The sequence below is a fragment of the Rattus norvegicus genome, chromosome X (genome assembly GCF_021556685.1).
Source record: "Rattus norvegicus strain SHRSP/BbbUtx chromosome X, alternate assembly SHRSP_T2T, whole genome shotgun sequence".
NCBI classification, from domain to species: domain Eukaryota; kingdom Metazoa; phylum Chordata; class Mammalia; order Rodentia; family Muridae; genus Rattus; species Rattus norvegicus.
Genome location: NC_141554.1, coordinates 124,063,349 through 124,082,691, shown reverse-complemented (window position 1 = coordinate 124,082,691; position 19,343 = coordinate 124,063,349). Strand labels below are relative to the sequence as shown.

Genomic DNA, 19,343 nt, shown 5'->3' with positions numbered 1-19,343 from the left:
TAAGTATCTGAGTGCAAACCTTCATGCTTACAAGGTAAGGAGTGTGCTAATGAAGCCTCCCCTTCTCTATTTCCAATTCCCTTGTCCACTCATTCTCAGTTTGTCACCCCATCCTCCGACTTTGGTTTGAATTCTGGGGAACACCTAAACCTGACCATTTACCTCAGAATTCTTCCCAGAGATTTCCTCTGCAGATAAGTGTCTCACTGTGTAGGTCTGGCTGCCTTGGAAATCACTCTGTATACCAGAGTGGCCTGGAAATGACAGAGATTGACCTGCCTCTGCCTCCTGAGTGCTGGGATTAAAGGTATCTGCCACCATGCTGTACATCCTGGATTTCTAACTATCCCATTTGAGTGTTTCATTCTCCCCTCTTGCCTCAGAGTCATTGTCTGTAGCGCCCCCCCCACCCCACACACACAGATCTACCACTCAGAGCTCATTTTCTCTACGGTCCTTAGATACTTTGAAATGACCTCCCCTCCCCCTTTCTATTTTATGATCAAATTCTGTTTGCTATATTTGCTTAGAGCCTTATCTTCTGTGATATTCCCACTGGCCACCTCTCAAATTCATGACCTCACTGTTGCAGACTTCATATTTGACCTCCATGGCCTTCATTTTTAATGTCCTCCCATTACTGCCAGATCAACATTCATCAAAATTCATTGAACTGCTAGACGGGAGCTGTTCAGGTCATGCTCCTTCCAATACCAAAATACCCTGTTGGGATACACAATGGCTTTCTAAGTATTCCCTCTACCATCTGGCTTTCATAATTGGTACTGCTGGCACCCTAAATCTAATTTCACTTTTATACACACCTTCCCCAGTGGACATGAGCACCTAGCCAATGAATAGTATTTATTATATTACATTCCTCTCTCTCTCTCTCTCTCTCTCTCTCTCTCTCTCTCTCTCTCTCTCTCTCTCTCTCTCTCCCCCCTCCCTCTCTCTCCCTCCCTCCAAGACCCTATCTCCCTGTCCATCTCCCTTTTTCTTCTCTCATATCAGTTATCAGAGACTTCTGTTTTTTAGAAACTAGTAAAAGACAGTGTCAAGTCTTACATCATCTCCCACAATTGGAATTGTGCAGATTCTGCAGAAAAGGAAGACATTTTAAACAAAGAACAGAGAATCCCAAACCCTTGACCTGTAACCTCAAAATTATCTGTAGTTTTTCCTGAGCTCAGGAATCAGAACTCTGACAGAAATGCACATCCTGCTGAAAATCAGGTTTTTTAAAAATGAAAATGTAATATATTTATTCCTGAAAACACTACAAAGAAGTGCTCTGCTACAGAAAATGTCTTTCAAGAGACAGTTCGTTTCTTTGTGTTGTTGTTTTTTTAGACACAAGGTCTTCAAGACTAGACTGTCCTCAATCTCACTATGTAGTCAAAGATAAATTGAACTCCTGGCATCCTCCACCCTCCACCTCCAAATTGCTGGGATGAGAAGCCTGTGCCGTCAATGATCATTTAACAGCACAAAACCTTTCCTCTTAATCGTAAGTCTCTATGGATCATAAAAGCAAATTTTTAAAAATTAAGTTGCTGTCATGAGTATTTGGGGGATTAGACAGTCCTGGAATGTTTCTACCCAAAACAGAAACTAAAGCTACTAATGACATTTTTCTTACATAACAAAACAAAAAGCTTGTGATTAATGTGCCTTTGAAAAGACAATGAAAGGAACGTCTGCCATGCACAGTCTTTTAGGTTCATCTTTCGCTTGTCTCTTTGACAGTTCATAGATACTCATGGACCCTGAAGATGACTGATGTGGGGGTTAGGGAAGCCCTTAAATTCACTGGAGCTTTTCAGGTCAGGCCCCTTCCAAAGCAAATACCCTGCTGGGACACAAGTCACTGTCTGGGTTTGCAAGCAATGATTTCAAATTCAAAAAACAACTCCCTATTTTCTGGCTGGGGATTAGGGTAAACATTTTGGCATTTTGCACAATGTGATAAGCCATCCTTGGTGTTTGCTAGTCAATGCCACATCTGGATTCCCCTGACTTTGGGGTTCTCATTGAAAAAGGGAAAAGGAAGAATGAGCTGGATGCCCATTCCATGTGGTGGAAGATGAGAGCAGCACTGGGTGCTGACATTACCTGCAAGGGAATACAAAAAACTAACAAATACCAGCATCTACAGATGTCACATACTGCCATACTGACCACGAGTCACCTTCCCAAACACTTCATATAACAGCCCTCAACAATCTTCAGAAGTAAGTATTATCACTATCCCCACTTTGCAGATGATAAATCCAAGGCTTAGAGATAATGAAGGCTCATTTCTAGTACAGATTTGAACACACACAGTGTGGCACTAGAATGAAGAATTTGTGGGATAGTAAAAAGAGAAGCCATGGGACAACACTTACCAAAGAAAGGTACCATCCAGGTAAAGTCACCTGTGACCTCTGGAACTGGCTAGTGAGACTGAGTCCCTGAGATTTTAATTTCATTTAAATTAAACTGCAAACTGTCTGTGGTGGTTTGAATGAGAATGGTCCCCACAAGCTAATATATTTGAATGCTTGGTCCCCAGTTTTTCAGATACTTTGAGAAGGGCCTTGTTGGAGGAGGTGTGTCCCTGGGAGTGGACTTTGAGGCTTCAAAAACTCCAACCATTCCCAGTAACCATTTTTTCTGTCTCATAGTCATGGATCAATATGTGAGTTCTCAGCAACTCTTCTAGCACAAAGCCTGTCTGCCTGCTGCCATGCCCCCCATCATGATAGTCATGGACTCCAACCCTCTGGAGCTGTTAACCTCACAATTAAACACTTTATTTTCTAAAAATATTTTCTAAAGTCTTGGTCATGGAGTCTTAGCCCAGCAGTAGAAAAGTAACTGAGAAACGGTCATACAGTCAACATCTCCTGTTTATATTATAGAAAGAACTTCTGCCAAACGGCCAGCTCTGGAAATATTTTAATAAAGAAGTAGGATCTTTGATACATGACCCTTGGGTGCCAATGAACCACCAATTTCCAGATCACTTCTTGAGCCATGTCCAATTGGAGATTTTGCCCTACCAAAAGGTATCTACATGAGTCGGAATGCCAACTAAAACACTGTCTGCTGTCAACCCTGACAAGAGCCTGCATCACCCCAGAGAAGAATGCTTTTCTAAGTTAATCCCAAGGGGACATTGTTTGAATGGTTTGAATTGAAATTTGGTTTATGCTAGTATATCTGCAGGGAATGAGGCCCTTCCCTATTTTTCTCTTCTTTTACTAGATCTTTAAGGACTACTGCACCCCAACTATAAGAGCTGGATCGCTTTCCTTCATAGTCTGTCATGGACTGAGGTAGTCTTTTCTAACGCTCTTTTTAATCCCCTCCTATAGGCACATTTCTAAAGGAATTCCCTGTCTTTCTAATCATAATAATTCTGGGGTTAGTAGCATAATAAACACAGGGACCCTACCAATTCCTGTGGTATCTTTAAACCTGTAATAACAGCTTCCCACAGACTTCACTGTAGCACAGAGCCAGGAGACTCCTAAAGAATTATTCTGTTTGTTCTGTGCTAGCAAGTCTTGGGAGCCAGATGTACTCAATCCTTCTTTGTCGCTCCTGAACTATAGTGATGCTGGGTTGTTTATACTGCTTGGTCCTCACCCTCTCCCTGACTGTTCTCTAGTTTTGGATCCTACTAAGAATTTCACAACTGATTTAATTGAATACCTACCTCATGTGTCAAGAACTGGGGAAAACACAAAACAAAGCCCCTGCTCTCAAAGGAGACTGCCGCCTGGAGAAGGGAACTACTAGTAAGTAAACAGGAAATGACAACACACTGCACAGAGTACGGTGTCATGCACAAGCACTATTGGGGATATGTCTCCGGACTTGAGAAACTCGAAGAAGATTCTCTGAAGAGGAAATTGCATCTGAACTGAGCTGAGGACAAATGAGAGGCACTGGATGAAAGGACAAGGTGTAAGCTATGAGAGAAGGAAAAATGTTCCCACTATTCTGTATAAATATCCCTGTGGAACTACCACAATGTTATGTGTATTGAAGTCAGTGTAAAGAATAGAAATCAATTCAATATAGGATACAAGAGGGGCAAAGGTCCAGAAGGATGAGACAGGCTAGCCAGATGATAGTAAGTGTTGTCTGTTATGTTAAAGAGTATGAATTTGCCATAAAAGTACAAGAGAGCCACAATAGCCTTAAGAAAAGGTAATTCAATAGGTAGCAAGAATGAGCAAGTAAAATTCCAAAACTTCCAATGAGAACTTTTACATGGGGATGGGGGTTTGGATAAACCCAAACCTCCAGAGTAGACCACACAACCTTAGTACGGTACCACCTGGCTTTACCTGTTCTGTGTCTCAAACTTATCAGGCTGAGCCTCTCACCCAAGGGAGAACAGAGTGACTGCAACTCCCAGAACACTTAGGAGGGCTTTCATTCGACAAATCATGTAATTTGAGGAGACTGACCTGCCAAGCCTGGTTTATATAAATGCACTGTATATGGATATGTTGAACTATCACAAGGCAGCCTATAAATATGCATAATTTCTATGTATCATCTAAAAATAAATTTAAACGAAAAATGGGTATTTTGCCCTCTGTCTACAATCTGCCTATGAATGATTTATTACAGTACAAATATTTTCCATGATGTCATCCCATAAAATGGTTACTGCAGGATGCCTTATTTTTCTTTTTGTAAAGTCTTATGAATGTTCGGCAAGTGCTCTACCACTGAGCCACAGCCACAACTTGACATTCTAGGGCATTTATCTTCAGAAGTTCTAGAGAGGGTCCCAGACATGTCTTTCTCTCAGAACGGTTGTTTAGAGGGCAGACTCCCAAGAGTATTCTCCCTTCTCCATTCAGCTGTCACAGTGCCTCAATATCCTTGCCCTAGTTAGATTGGTTTGTTGGCCAATTTTCCGTAAACCTAGACACATCTGGAAAGAGAGAATCTCAATGAGGAATTGCTTCCATCAGATTGGTTTGTGGGAATCTGTAAGGCACTTTCTCCATTAATGACTGGTATGGAAAGAGCCCAGCCCATTGTGGATGATACCACCCCTGGGCATGTGGTCCTGGGCTATGTAAGAAAGCAAACTGAATATGTCAGGGGGAGCAAGCAAGTAAGCAGCACTCTTCCATGGCCTCTACTTCAGTCCCTGCCTTCAGGTCGCTGCTTAAGTTCCAGCCTTGACTTTCCTCTAACATGGATTCTAAACTGTAGGTTGAAATAAACCCTTTCATCCCTTAGCTGCTTTTTGTCATTTTTATATGGAAATAGAGACCCAGACTAATACAATCATCACATCTGATAAAAGGGATAGAAGAGGCTGGGTACAGCGGGGCTATCAGAGCCCATGACAACTAATTGCACATTTCAAAGACTGGAAGTGAGTTCGAAGGCTGTCAGTACACAGAAATAACAATACTTTAGGAGAGAGACATGGTAATTACCATAATTTGATCACTGCACAAAGTATATATGAACCAAATTACAATACAGTATTCTACAAGTATATAGAAATTTAGTATTTTTAAAAATGATTAAGTATACCCATGAAGTCTCCAGGGTCTTTGTAAAGAGTAAATAGACCTGATTTTTTTTAAAAAAGATCCCAATTTCAACCAGGCATGATGATACAGGAGTACTGCCACAGTTTGAGGCCAGCCCAGGATACACAGTAAGGTCTAGGCCAGCATAAGCTATAGCGTGAGAACCTGTTTCAAAAGCAGAGAAAGGAATGAATTCTTAATTCTTTATATGTATAGAAGTACAGAAATGGCTCTCAGGGGGAATTGTGATGCTTTTTTTAAAAGTCAGTTTTATGTGCTATATGCTGTATATTCCATTTCAGAGACATTCTTGAAATAACAAAACTATGTGGATGGAGGACAGATTAGAATGGTTGCCAGAGGTTAGAGACCTTGAAGAGGGAAATGAGAAACAAGATGGGCTGTAGGAGATGGCTATGACTATGAAAAGGGCAACTGGAGGGAACTTAGCACTGGAGCCATGTGATAAAGCTCCACAGAATGCTACACACAGATACATTTGAAATGACTGTTATGTGACTAAGATTGGAGACTGTACCAATACCGATTTTCTGGTCTTGATATTCCTTTAGAGTTTACCACTGAGAGAAAGGAGTGACAAGAATACTGGGGTCTTCCCCTATACATGTTGCAATATTGTGTGAATGGGCTTTTAAAAATAGGAAGTCTTTTTAAGTAGATGCACCTTCTATTCAACTGTCTATTCTTGTGGTGTTTTGGCATTTTGTTTGTTTTGGTTCTTTTCCCTTTTTTGTTTTGTTTTGTTTGAAGGGTGGAAATTTCTTTATTTTTGTTGTTTACAAATTTCTCATTACATTTATTTATGGGTATTTATTTATTTAGTGAGAGATATACATGTCACAGTGCATGTGAGGACCATAGAACAACCTGCAGAACTTACTATGTAGGCCCCGGAGAGCAAATCCAGAACCCGAGGTTTGGAAGCAAGTGCCTCTCTCTACAGGCTGGGCCATTTCAATGGCTCTTTTATTTTTATTTTTTAGATTAAATTTTAGGTTGCCATAGCAAGCAATGGGGTTAATTATGAATAGCCTATCTACTGCCTTCATAGAAAAGGGTAGGCTGGAGTTGAGTATGTGGCTCAGTGGGAGAACACTTTCCTAGCATTTGCAAGGTGCTTGTGGTTGTTTGTTTATGAGATAGGGTCTCTCTACACTGCTCCGGCTGTTCTGGAGCTTGCTATGTAGACTAGCTGGTATCAAATTCAGACGTCTGCCTGCCTTAGCCTCCCAAGTACTGGATTTAAAGGTATGCACTACCATGCTCCAGCAAAGGCCTGGATTTTTATCCCCACCACCACATATAAAAATAAGCTGTTCAGAGCCAAGCTTGGTGGCTCATGCCTTTAATCCCAGCACTAAGGAGACAGAGACAGGTGGATCTCTGTGAGTTCAAGGTCAGTCTGGCTTAAACAATGAGCCAAGGACAGCCAGGGCTGTTACCAAGAAAAACCCTGTCTTGAATACAACAAATGACTGTTCTTTTTTTTTTTTTTTCCGGGGCTGGGGACCGAACCCAGGACCTTGCGCTTCCTAGGTAAGCGCTCTACCACTGAGCCAAATCCCCAACCCCCCCCCCCCCTTTTTAAAACAAGGTTAAACCGAAGGCTCCCAACACAACCAAATTCAGTGTTCCAGTTAACGTGCTGTGTGTGCAATACATACTCACCAATAGTAAAGAGTATAGTTGGTGTCCGGGCTTGTATTCTTTCCAGGGAGCCAGGAACACTTCATATAGCTCAGGTTGTGCCAAATGCACTGCAGTTCGGTCACAGCAGACTCAGGATCCCCTAGAAGACCCAGGTAAAAGTCCTTGTCATGGAAAAGCGTCAACAACCTAAACCCTAATCTCACACTCATCTCACCAGGAGTTCCCTAGGATGGGGAGAATACAAACATAATCATTCACAGCTTGCTCTCCTCCCTTTTTATAAGGAGAAAGCAGCTTTTGTATCTCTAAAGGAACCTTAGTCTTCTAACTAGAGAGAATGGTTAAAAGTCAAATCATATTTCAACCCTAGGCAATGCCTCCAAAATAACTAACAACCCTGTGTTTTATCATTTTAATATTTATTTTATTCAAATATAATTATATCACTCCCTTTCCCTTTCCTTCCTCCAATACCCCGTATGTCTCCCTCACTTCCTCTCAAACTGACGGCCTCTTTTTCTTTGGTTATTATTGTTAAATATACATATACATGTGTAAGTATATGAACGCAACCAGCTTAGACTGTTTTTGTTGCTTGTGTGCGTATGATTTCAGGGCTGAATACTTGGTACTTGTGTGTGCATATGGGTTATGTGCCTATGAGTACATGTCACTGCAGAAGTCAGAAGAATCCGATACCTGGAGCTGGAGTTACAGATGGCTGTGAGCATCCTAACATGGATACTTGGAACCTAGCTACAGTCCACTGGAAGAAGCAAGCCTTTTGTCAAAACACAATTGACTTTCTTCTCTTCCCATCCAGGGACGTTCTATGGAAACCTAAGCACGACCTAAGATTTAATAGCTGTTGGTTGTCTGCTGTGGTTGTAGGGGGTTCCTCTTCCCAGACCCCTCTTTTCTGACATGGTTTTCTAAGTAGGATGGTCTGGAACTTTTCGTGTAGCATAGACTGGCTCATTCTTCTGAATACTGAGAATAGAGATGTGTATCACCAAGATAGCTGTCTTTATCTTTTGGTAACTCTGCGTTTGCCTGGCTGATTTTAAAAGACTGGCTCAATCTCCTGGGTTCAAAGAATTCTTCTCATCTCTGTGTCACAAATAGATGTAACTACAGGCACATGCCACCATACCTGGCCCAACATCCCCCTGCTGTGACATCTCTCTTGATAAAGATTTCACTTCTCATGTCTCCACACTAATTCAATGCCTATGTTTAAGATGTCAGCCTTTCACTCTCCTGCTCCTTGAAAGAATACTCCACTGGCCCATCACAAACTATTTTGTGTCACAATATAATTGCTTTTCCAAGTATTAAAGTCCTAAAAAAGTACAAATATAACAGGGCAAGCTGGTTTAAATCATCATCTCAGTTGCCTCACAGCCCTAAATTTTATACCTTTAAAGGCATTTAAGTATTTAAAGACATAAAAGTATTTCTTATGTTCTTTCGGTCAAGGCAAAGCAGAGAGGCTTGAAGAACAAGCCACGAACTGCTAAGGTTCGGAAGTTGGAGGTGAAGCCTGGTCCTGCCTACCTAAGAGCTAAGATAATATGAAAAAACAAAAGGTGCCAAGTATTTATCGTAATCCTCTTAATGGTTATAAGAGGTAGATACTCCCCTCTTAGAGATGAGGAATATAGTTGGGGCAATAAACAAATCAAGGTCACACAATTAGTAGCTCAGCAGAGCTCGGATTTAGACTTTAGCAGCTGGTGTCTGGTGGCCTTGCTTTCAATTAATTAATGTAGGCTCCTCCCTGTGCATGAAAGGCAGAAGGACTATCAAAGTGGTACTAGGGGACCATGATCCTCACCACCCAAGAGATTTTCCTTTGACTAGTCATGTACTCAGCTTAGGCCGGCATGATTATTCTCCATATCAAACTCATTTCCATATGTAAAGGATCAGATAGTACTATAGGTTCCCTAAAAGCACAGGGCTAGAAGACCTAAAGCAAATCAATTCATCTTCTTTCTATCATGAAACAGATCAGGGTAACAATGACTTACTCAGTTCAGATAAGTAGGTAAGGAACATATGAGGGAGGAAGGGAGGGGGGCTGTGTGTGTGTGTTCATTTTTCCAATTATAAAAGAAAGCATTCTAACTATGTGGATATCATTATTATTCAAACTCTCTGTGAGCAACTTGAAGTGGCAACATCCTCAAACTTATCAGCATCTAGCAAAAAAGGTCCTGATACTTCTTTGACTCAACAAAACTTTGAGAATGAAATGAACTCATCACCAGTGAGGACACTGAGCAACTTGGTATACTCTTGAACTACCATGGGAGAACATTTGTATCTGTTACCTTCGGGGGGTGAGATGCACTTTTTCACCAAAGGGCTAGGCTTCTCACTTTCATTGGTGCTACACTGGGACCCCACTTGCAGACAGATTTTCTCATTTAGGGGTAATTCCTTTTTACGACGAGTTTCAGGAGCAATTTTCTGAAAGTAGAAATTAAAAAAAGAGAGAGAGAGAGAGAGAGAGAAAGAAAAAGAAAAAAAGTAACTTCTACAGAAAACACACACACATACAAAAAGGTACTTAAATAACAGTCTTAGCAGACCCAAATGTTTAAGAAAACGATCAGTTCTTAAATGGTATACGTGAGTGATGTTGAAGGAGTTGTTCCACTTTTCTGCCATGCCTGTAGACATTCAGTAGTGTCTCAGTCCTGGTTTTGGTTGTTGTACCTTTGAAGCAGAGAAGCAAACCACTGCTGACATTTAATGGATGGAGGCCAGGAATGATAACCGGCATCCTATAATGAACAGGTTTGCCCACCCTTCTCCCAGAAAAAAATTATTAGCCTACTAATAAATTATTAGCCTGCATCAGGCACTAATAGTACTGCCTAGCACTGAAAAACTCTAGTGTAGATAAAGACGAATTCCTACATCTGAAAGTAAAACTCTTACAACATTAAGGCTAACATTAACTTTCTATAAGCAAACTTGAAGGAAGCAACTATTAAAATTCAATCAAGATCAAGGTTAAAATATGCCACATCAAAACTCCAGTCATCACGGAGATCTCTGGAGAAGAGGATCCAAAGGGACACTTTCTTTATTAAGCACTTTTTTTTGTGGTGTCTGAGTAAGTTTCAAGGGTTGCTAAATATATACTTCCACACTTCATCTGGAACACAGATAAAGAAGCTTTGTGGAACCACAGAGGCCCCAGAAATCTCAGATCAGACACCAGAAATCTAAGACTAAATCGCAAATCTGCTTGTTATGACTCAGAACAAAGTTATTGTGGGCCTCTCTAGGAAATTAACATTTCCAGAGGTGACAGGAGTAATTAAGAATGAAGCGGCTTTTAATCAGAGTTTCAAAGACAGCACTTCCTGTTTTGTAATAGTTTCTGACTCAAGTTTCCCATAGTATTTCCTTTCATAATTTCCTGGTGGCCATAAAGAGAGGGAAAACAGTCACGTCGCTTAACCTACCACCTCAAGCAGCAGATGATATTTTACATGCCTGCAGCTGGCTGGGAATGAGGGAAACCCGAGTCGCCTCTGAAACCAAGAAACGAGGATGCTCTCAGGAAGTTACCAACAAACCCATCATGAATATGCTGGAGCCACGATATGCATACAGAAATAGAACACTTCTTTGGCATAATTAAGGTAGTGCTCTGGAAAAGTGGAGTGGGATGACAGAAAAATAGATCTCTTCAAGTAAATTCCTGGCTTGGAGAAAAGAGTTGGTGACTTAACACAGACATAGATGCAGCAAAATGATGCTTATCCTCACGGGGGCCTCCAGCTTGCTATTCATAGCCAAGGGCATTTTCACAAGGAATTCTTGAGTCTTTGCCATGAAACCTAGTTATCACTTAGCTTCCCATATAAGCCTCTGCCTACCAGGATGTAACAGAACAGTGCTGATAGAAGTCTTCCTGGGATGCCTCCTCATTTTACGATTGTTCCTTTAGAAATGAATGTGTGCAGAGGAAAAGAGGTCTCTGACCAAGCCCATGAAACTCAAGACCAACCCTATCAAGAGAGTGATATGGTGGCAGGAAGGCTTCCAATGTTAAGTCTCACCAACGTCCCTACTTTACCCATTACAGGTTGCTAAATAGGCCTTGTTTGCTCACAGATCCTTTGTAGTTCTCATCTAGGACATATGTTCACTCTCTGAGGACAGCATAGGAAAATGTACTGGCAAACCTCATAAATCAGGGCGAGGAGTATGTATAACTCAGGGGTACAGTACTTATCTCAAAAGTGTGATGACTCTCTTCAATCCCCAGTATCACAGCTTTTGATGTTTCTTATTTAAAATAACCTTTTTTTTATTTTAAAAAGATGTTTTTTACAGATCATAAATTAGAGTCATGGAGGGGGTGTTTCTCACTACTTTTACTACAATTGCTGCTCCAGTTAGTTTTTTATACTCTCATTTTTAAGTTAATAATTACTTCTGACATAAATTTGAATCTTATCTTCTAGGTATATGCATAATACAACAAATATTTAAAGATAATAATTTAAAAAGTCTCTTTCCATGATGGTGCATGGCAGCAATCCCATTATGTGTGATGTAGAAGCTGAGGAATCAGGAGTTCAAGGCTAGCCTCGGCTACATAATGAGATAGACACCCACCTGAGATCCAAGAGAGCCTGTCTCAAAAACACAATCTACAACTTTGAAGTATGTAATATTAAATTGGTATGAATAAAATAGGAAGCTTGATCATTTGACAAGAAACAAAATTCCTCCCAACAGATCCTGATGAGGTTATGTTTAACTTTCAGCTTTGCTGTATCATTCCACTTGTAGCTGCTATAATGACAGTATTCTTTACCTCTCTGGGAATCTAGCCTTCTTGTAAAATTTATCCAAGCCTAAGGCTGTAATCCTGAATTTCTCAGGCTCCCTGAGAGGAACGCCCAGTTGGCTCCATCATACCTTTTCCTGACTCTTGTTCTCTCCTAGAAGGAATGGGAGCCAGCCTTGGCTTATGTCTCCGTGCATGCTCAGACTGAAGGGCCTTTGATTCATTTACCCAGTGGGACTTCCCTATCTCTTGGTGATGAAAGAAATCTAAAATGCATTGTCAGAGCTGCCTCAGCTCGCCAGATTGGGGAGCTAATGGACAGGATTAAAACAATCATGGAGGGTAACTAGTGATATCAATCTTTTGCTTTCCAAAACTTCTTGGCAGATCTCTCATATCTTGATAACCCTCTCTATGAAAATCGCAAACTGAAGACTTGATCTTATTTAGCAACTGGGCTTCTGCCTAAGCCACCCCCGTTCAATAGGCCTAAGGGTTAGTTACAACCCTAAAGATGATACTGAGGTTACATCCAAAGGACAGGAAGAGGAAGCACTGCTCTTGCCACTCATTTGCAGACTCAGGGAAGTGAAGTCCAGGAAGTCTAGACAATACTACCTTCTTAAAATGCTGGACCCTCCCCAAAACACCTCTCTTATTACATAAAATGAAAGAAGATGTACATTCACCAAAATAATTGAATAAATGTATCAAAAAGAAAGCCAGTCATCCAACACTGCCAGCAACCATTTATTTAAATCAGGTGACCACTTCTAACAGACAAGGTTTATCTTTTTGCCCTGTTATTTTTTTTTTCCAACTGTTAATTTTTTTTTTATTAACTTGAGTATTTCTTATATACATTTCGAGTGTTATTCCCTTTCCCGGTATCCGGGCAAACATCCCCCTCCCCCCTCCCCTTCCTTAGGGGTGTTCCCCTCCCAACCCTCCCCTCATTGCCGCCCTCCCCCCACCAGTCTAGTTCACTGGGGGTTCAGTCTTAGCAGGACCCAGGGCTTCCCCTTCCACTGGTGCTCTTACTAGGATATTCATTGCTACCTATGAGGTCAGAGTCCAGGGTCAGTCCATGTATAGTCTTTAGGTAGTGGCTTAGTCCCTGGAAGCTCTGGTTGCTTGGCATTGTTGTACATATGGGGTCTCGAGCCCCTTCAAGCTCTTCCAGTTCTTTCTCTGATTCCTTCAACGAGGGATCTATTCTCAGTTCAGTGGTTTGCTGCTGGCATTCGCCTCTGTATTTGCTGTATTCTGGCTGTGTCTCTCAGGAGCGATCTACATCCGGCTCCTGTCGGTCTGCACTTCTTTGCTTCATCCATCTTGTTTAATTGGGTGGCTGTATATTATGGGCCACATGTGGGGCAGGCTCTGAATGGGTGTTCCTTCAGTCTCTGTTCTGATCTTTGCCTCTCTCTTCCCTGCCAAGGGTATTCTTGTTCCCCTTTTAAAGAAGGAGTGAAGCATTCACATTTTGATCATCCGTCTTGAGTTTCATTTGTTCTAGGCATCTAGGGTAATTCAAGCATTTGGGCTAATAGCCACTTATCAATGAGTGCATACCATGTATGTCTTTCTGTGATTGGGTTAGCTCACTCAGGATGATATTTTCCAGTTCCAACCATTTGCCTACGAATTTCATAAAGTCGTTGTTTTTGATAGCTGAGTAATATTCCATTTGCCCTGTTATTTTTCTCTGGTAGCAGGAAATGCAAACCTAACCACCACTAACACCTCATCTTTCCACTCTCCCATGGCATTTACTTTTAGACCCCAAAGTCCTTGCATATCTACTACCTGTATACATGTTTCATGAGATGCTAATGTAAAAAATGCTCTAAAAATTGAGTGTCACATTAATCCCAGAACACAGAGCTACAGACAAGAATATAAGAACAAACTCACCAAGAAGAGAACTGGTTATTTACGGGTGCCCAATACATACAGCTATCTAGTATTTTCTATCAGAACAATTAATTATATTCAATCATCAAATAATTAGCAACTATTTTATTTTTTATTTTTTTAAAGATGTATTTATTTAATATATGTGAGTACACTGTCCCTCTCTTCAGACACACCAGAAGAGGACATTGGATCCCACTACAGATGGTTGTGAGCCACCATGTGGTTGCTGGGAATTGAACTCAGGACCTCTGGAAGAGCAGTCAGTGTTCTTAACCACTGAGCCCACTCCAGCCCAGCAACTATTTTCAAATGTTTGATTTTTGTTGAAAGCTGTTTCTATAGTTCTCCCCAGTTGAAATTTGAAAACAACCTAAAATAAAATCCCCACTCCGAAGATTAAAATTTGACTCATTCTTGGCTTTCATCCACAGCGTTTGGTCACTTTACCTGAGTCATGACATGTATTATAGCAAACTTACCTTATCCTGTTGGTCATCAAAATGACTAAAATATCTGAGACTGCAATTTGGACTGGCTCCCTCAGGAGGACTCCATGTCCACACTATTGTGCAGAGATTTTCGACAGAGACACTCAAATTCGTTACAGGTGGCTGAACTTCTGTTCAAATCAAACATAAGACAAACATATATCAGTGCCAGCCAGAATTTTTAATGGTTTATTTAATCCATTCTCCCACCTCCTAGAGGCTAAAACCAACATGCTGAATTAGCGATATCCAACATTTGCTGAGACACAGTGTTACACTTTCCACATGTTAATGATGAAAATCTCCATAGACATCTTTTGTAATAGGGATTACTGTTGGCTTCATTTTAAAAACTGCCATGACTATGTGTGTGTGGTGGTTCACACCTGTAATCTCAGCACTTGGGAGCCATAGGCAATAGGATCATCCAGAGTTTAAGGCCAGCTGGAGCTGCATAGTAAATTCAAGGCCAACTTGAGATATCTCAAAGGGGGGGGGGGTTGTGGGATGGTGGAGAGGAAACCGGGAAGGGGGATATCATTTGAAATGGAAACGAACAAAATAATAATAAAAAAGAAAAGAAAAGAAAAGAAAAAGAACAAACAAAGAGGGGCAATGGAAAGGGAGGGAAAGGAAGAAAAGAGGAAAAACAGGTTGTCAAGGTAACTCACTGGGTAAAGTCACCTGCCCACAAGTCTGGGAACCTCGGTTCAATCCCCAGGGTCTACAAGGTAGAAGGAGGGAACAGACCCTTGAAAGGTGTTTTCTGACTCCTACATACATGAAGTGGCACACACGTGCAAGCAAACACATATAGTACATTTTTAAAATTATATCCGCCAAAGTAATGGAGGCACAAGGAAGTCAGTCACATAACGTCATACTGCATCATCAGTGACAGAGCTGGGATTACAATAATGTGGCTTATGTTTTCAGATAGTTTCTCATGGAGCTCAGACTGGCTCCAAATTCACAGTCTAAGCTGGCCTTATACTCCTGACCTTCTACGTCCAAGTATGCACCACCATGATATATTTCTTTTCTTTCCCTTCCTTTGTGGTTCTATGAATAGAACTTAGAACCTTGAGCATAGGAAGTGTGTCTGTCACTAAGCCACATCTCCATTTCTAAGGTCATATGTTTAGTTAAATATAATATAAAAAAATGACATATTCTTTCCTTAGTATTCACGTGAGGGCTATTCCAGAATCTTATTTGGAAAGCGAAATTTGCAAATGTTCCTGTGTAGCATTTACATATAGTTCATGTACACCCTTCCAGATACTTTAATAGCACATAAATCAGTGTTTATACTATATTGTTTGGAGGAATAATGACTAGAAATACTAAATCACAATATGTTCAGTACAGATGTATTGAATGATTTTTAGATCTTTCTTTTGTTTGAAATCTACAGGCAATTGACCAGCAAACACAGAGCCCATGAATGAGGAACCTATGGATTCTAATTTATTTACTAATTGTTTTGGTGACAGAATCTCTCTATGTAGCCTAGAACTTACTATGACTATGGGGACCAGGCTGGTTTTGAACTTACAGGGACCCACCCACCTTTGCTCCCCAGTGCTAGGACTACAGACTCTTAAAAATTAGCATTCCTAAGATTCTTCCTCCAGGATATTGGGGTTCCTCACACTCAATATCAACTGTTTACCCAGTCGTTTTGTGGCTTTGCAAACCTTGTCTTCAAATGTGCTCTCCTCAGTTGTGCTCGGACTAACGTGTCCTAGTCCTTGTCTCTGTTTGTTTTTTGTTTTCTTTCTAATATAGCTTTTCCAGAGAAGTACTGAGAAGGAGATTTCGCACCCCTGATTCCCCCTGGGATCTGACACTAAGCAGCTGGAATTGGAGAGGGAAAGTAGAGAAACCAAAACAGTATCTCAAACTTTCCTAAGAACTTCTAAAACCAGGGTTATCAAAGTCCCATGGCAGAAACTAGATGGGAGTGTAGGAGCTCTCGGCCTTTCTTTCCAATGTTTCTGCAAACATCGCAAAACAAAGTGTATTAAAGTCATTTAAAAATCTACGCAGACGGGGTTGGGGATTTAGCTCAGTGGTAGAGCACTTGCCTAGCAAGCGCAAGGCCCTGGGTTCGGTTCCCAGCTCCGAAAAAAAGAAAAGAAAAAAAAATCTACGCAGACATGGTAGGCCTGCCTACAATACAAATGGAGACCCTCCATGTCAAAAACAAAACCAAGGCCAACAATAACAAAGATAACAAACTTAAGCAAAAACAACCCTCTAGGAGCTAAGAGTATAACTCAGTGGTAGAATATTTGCCTATACTTTGCCAAGCCCTGAGTTCTAATCTAGCACTGAGAATAATAATAGCTGATGTTATTAACTTGATGAATTAAGAACTATAGTTATAGTGTTTTATCATACCATTACAAACACTCCACCAGCCCCAAACAACAGCCCCATGGACACCATGTAGTTAAGGTTTTCCTAACAGTCAATTTAATACCTCACTACTGTTTTGGTAGTAGCCTTTAAAGCCTTTGGATCTTGATATTCCCTTATTTGCCTGATGCAATGACTGATAAGCTTTTTCCAAAGGCCAATTTGGGGAGAGTACAATCCTGGGCAAGTCAAGGTCTTTAGAAGCAGGAAATTCCTACCCCAATGTCTTAAACTGAGCTAGTAACTTATTATGGTGGCCCATAGATATAATTCCATCATTCTGAATATTGAGGTAGAAGGATCACTGTCGAGTTTGAGGTCAGTCTAAGCTGTGTGGTGAGCTCTATCAATTAGGATTATAGAGAATACAGTATACTTGAGGACTTCCTCACAGTTTCCAGAAATTATTTTATTCTGCAGTTTCCAGAAACCAATTTTAGCAAAAATCACAGATTATCTGGTGTGGTGGTCTGAATGGATTTGGCCTCCATATATTCATGCGTTTGACTGCTTGGTCCATGGGGAGTGGCACTATTAGGAGGTGTTTGAGTAGGTGTAGCCTTATTGGAGGAAGTGTCTCATTGTGTGGGTGGGCTTTGAGGTCTCCTCCTATGCTCAGGCTCTGCCCAGTGCTAAGACAGTCTCCTCCTGGCTGCCTTGAGATCAAGATGTAGAAATCTCAGCTCCTCCAGCACCATGTCTATCTGGAAGTGGCCATGGTTCTTACCATGATGACTATGGCCTAAAACCTCTGAAACCTTAAGCCAGCCCCAGTTAAATGTTTGCCTTTACAAGAGTTGCCTTGGCTATAATGTCTCTTCACAGTAAAAACAAAACAAAACAAAATCTGAAACAAAACAAAACTAAAAAAATAAATAAATAAATAAATAAAAAACCAAAAAAGAAACAAAAATCCCTAACCAAAACTGTTTTAGCAGTTGCTAATATTCTATCCAGTTACCTTCCCCACAAATATTAAAAGACCTAATAATAAAAGCAATTGAACTATTATTATTGTTATTTCTATTAGATTCTAAGTTTTGAGGTAATTTAAAACAATTAAACTCTACCCCATTTTGCTGTTTTTTGTGTTTGTTTTTTTGAATAGCATCTTCTTTTCTTTACCCTGAGTGGATGCTTTATAAATGTTGAGATTTTTCTACTCCCTACATTTTAAAAACTGTACATGGCTGCAGGGTGTACTTGTTGCCGTATAGGAAACATCAGCCTTCCTACCTTGATAGCAATTGTACTGAATCTGCTGAGCTATATTCTCAGCACAAAGGGAACTGCACCCATTTTGAGGCCATTCTGGACTACATTGTGAATTCCAGGCCAGTCTGGGCTAAGAGTTAGATCCTGTCTAAAGTGCACATATATGTGTGCGTGTGCACAGGCACGCGCACACGCGCGCGCGCGCAAACACACACACACACACACACCAGCAGCAGCAGCAGCACCACTCCCACCACTACCAATGATGCTGATCACATACGGGGTGGCAGATTCCAGGCAATACGAAGACATGTCTTAACTAGGCATGGTGTCGCATGCATGTAATCTCAGTACTTGAAAAGCTGAGATGCGGGAAATTTCACAAATTCAAGGCAAGTCTAGATTATAGAATGAATCTTTCTTGGAAAGGAAGAAGAGAGAGAATGAGAAAAGGAAGGAAGAAAGAAGAACTCTTTGCATTTAGAGATCCTAAAGGTGGCTCAAATTTTGTAATTTCTAGATAAAGGAATGGACCAGGAATAGTGCAATTATTTTGAATCAAGATTTGATCAGTTTTAACTTTTCACACAACAGCAGTCATGGAAAGTTGACCCTGGGCTAGCAAATGTGCATATGCTTCTGGAATGGCAGACATGAAGCTTATCAGACTAGGCAAAGGGAACCCTGCCCTCCAAATATATCAGTGATCTGTGTTCTGATCACTGATTACTCTTCTGATAAGTGAGGCAAAGACAGAGGCCATGGTCAAGTTGTCCCATTGACTATCATTTCAAGTCCATCATCTTCTGGCACAAGTGACTTTCAAGAAATTCACATTACTGGCACTCCTTTTCTCCTCCTCATTCCCCCCATTTTTCTTTTTGGAAGCTAGCCATTAAAGAGGCAAGACATTTGAAATGAACTGCAAACATGAGGAAGATCAAGGACAAAGCTTCCAAAAGACCTAAGAGAGCCTCAAATTAGAGACAGTGTCAATAATGAAAATAAACAGACACAGATGATCAAGGAAAAATTCCCAAGTGAATACAAGGAAAGAGTGTCCTCAGGACATAAGAGAACAGCTGCACATACAAAAGTCACAGTGGTTAGGACAACATGCACATGCCCCATGCAAGCTCAAGCCTGGAGATTAGCAGTGGACGTGAAATGCCGCCCCTAGCTGGGGAGCCATTGGCAACTGATAGTTTCTGGCAGAGAGTAGTAGTCTTTAAGAGTGCTGCCCCTGGT

The 19,343-nt window shown here is 40.9% G+C and overlaps 1 protein-coding gene across 1 annotated transcript in view; it reads right to left on the bottom strand.

Moving 5' to 3' along the window:
- Positions 1-19,343, bottom strand: part of Il13ra1 (interleukin 13 receptor subunit alpha 1) — a 60,741-nt gene that overhangs the window by 31,523 nt on the left and 9,875 nt on the right. The window contains 3 exon segments of the mRNA NM_145789.3: positions 7,248-7,368; positions 9,566-9,704; positions 14,448-14,587. Coding sequence (NP_665732.2) covers positions 7,248-7,368; positions 9,566-9,704; positions 14,448-14,587 — 400 coding nt within the window.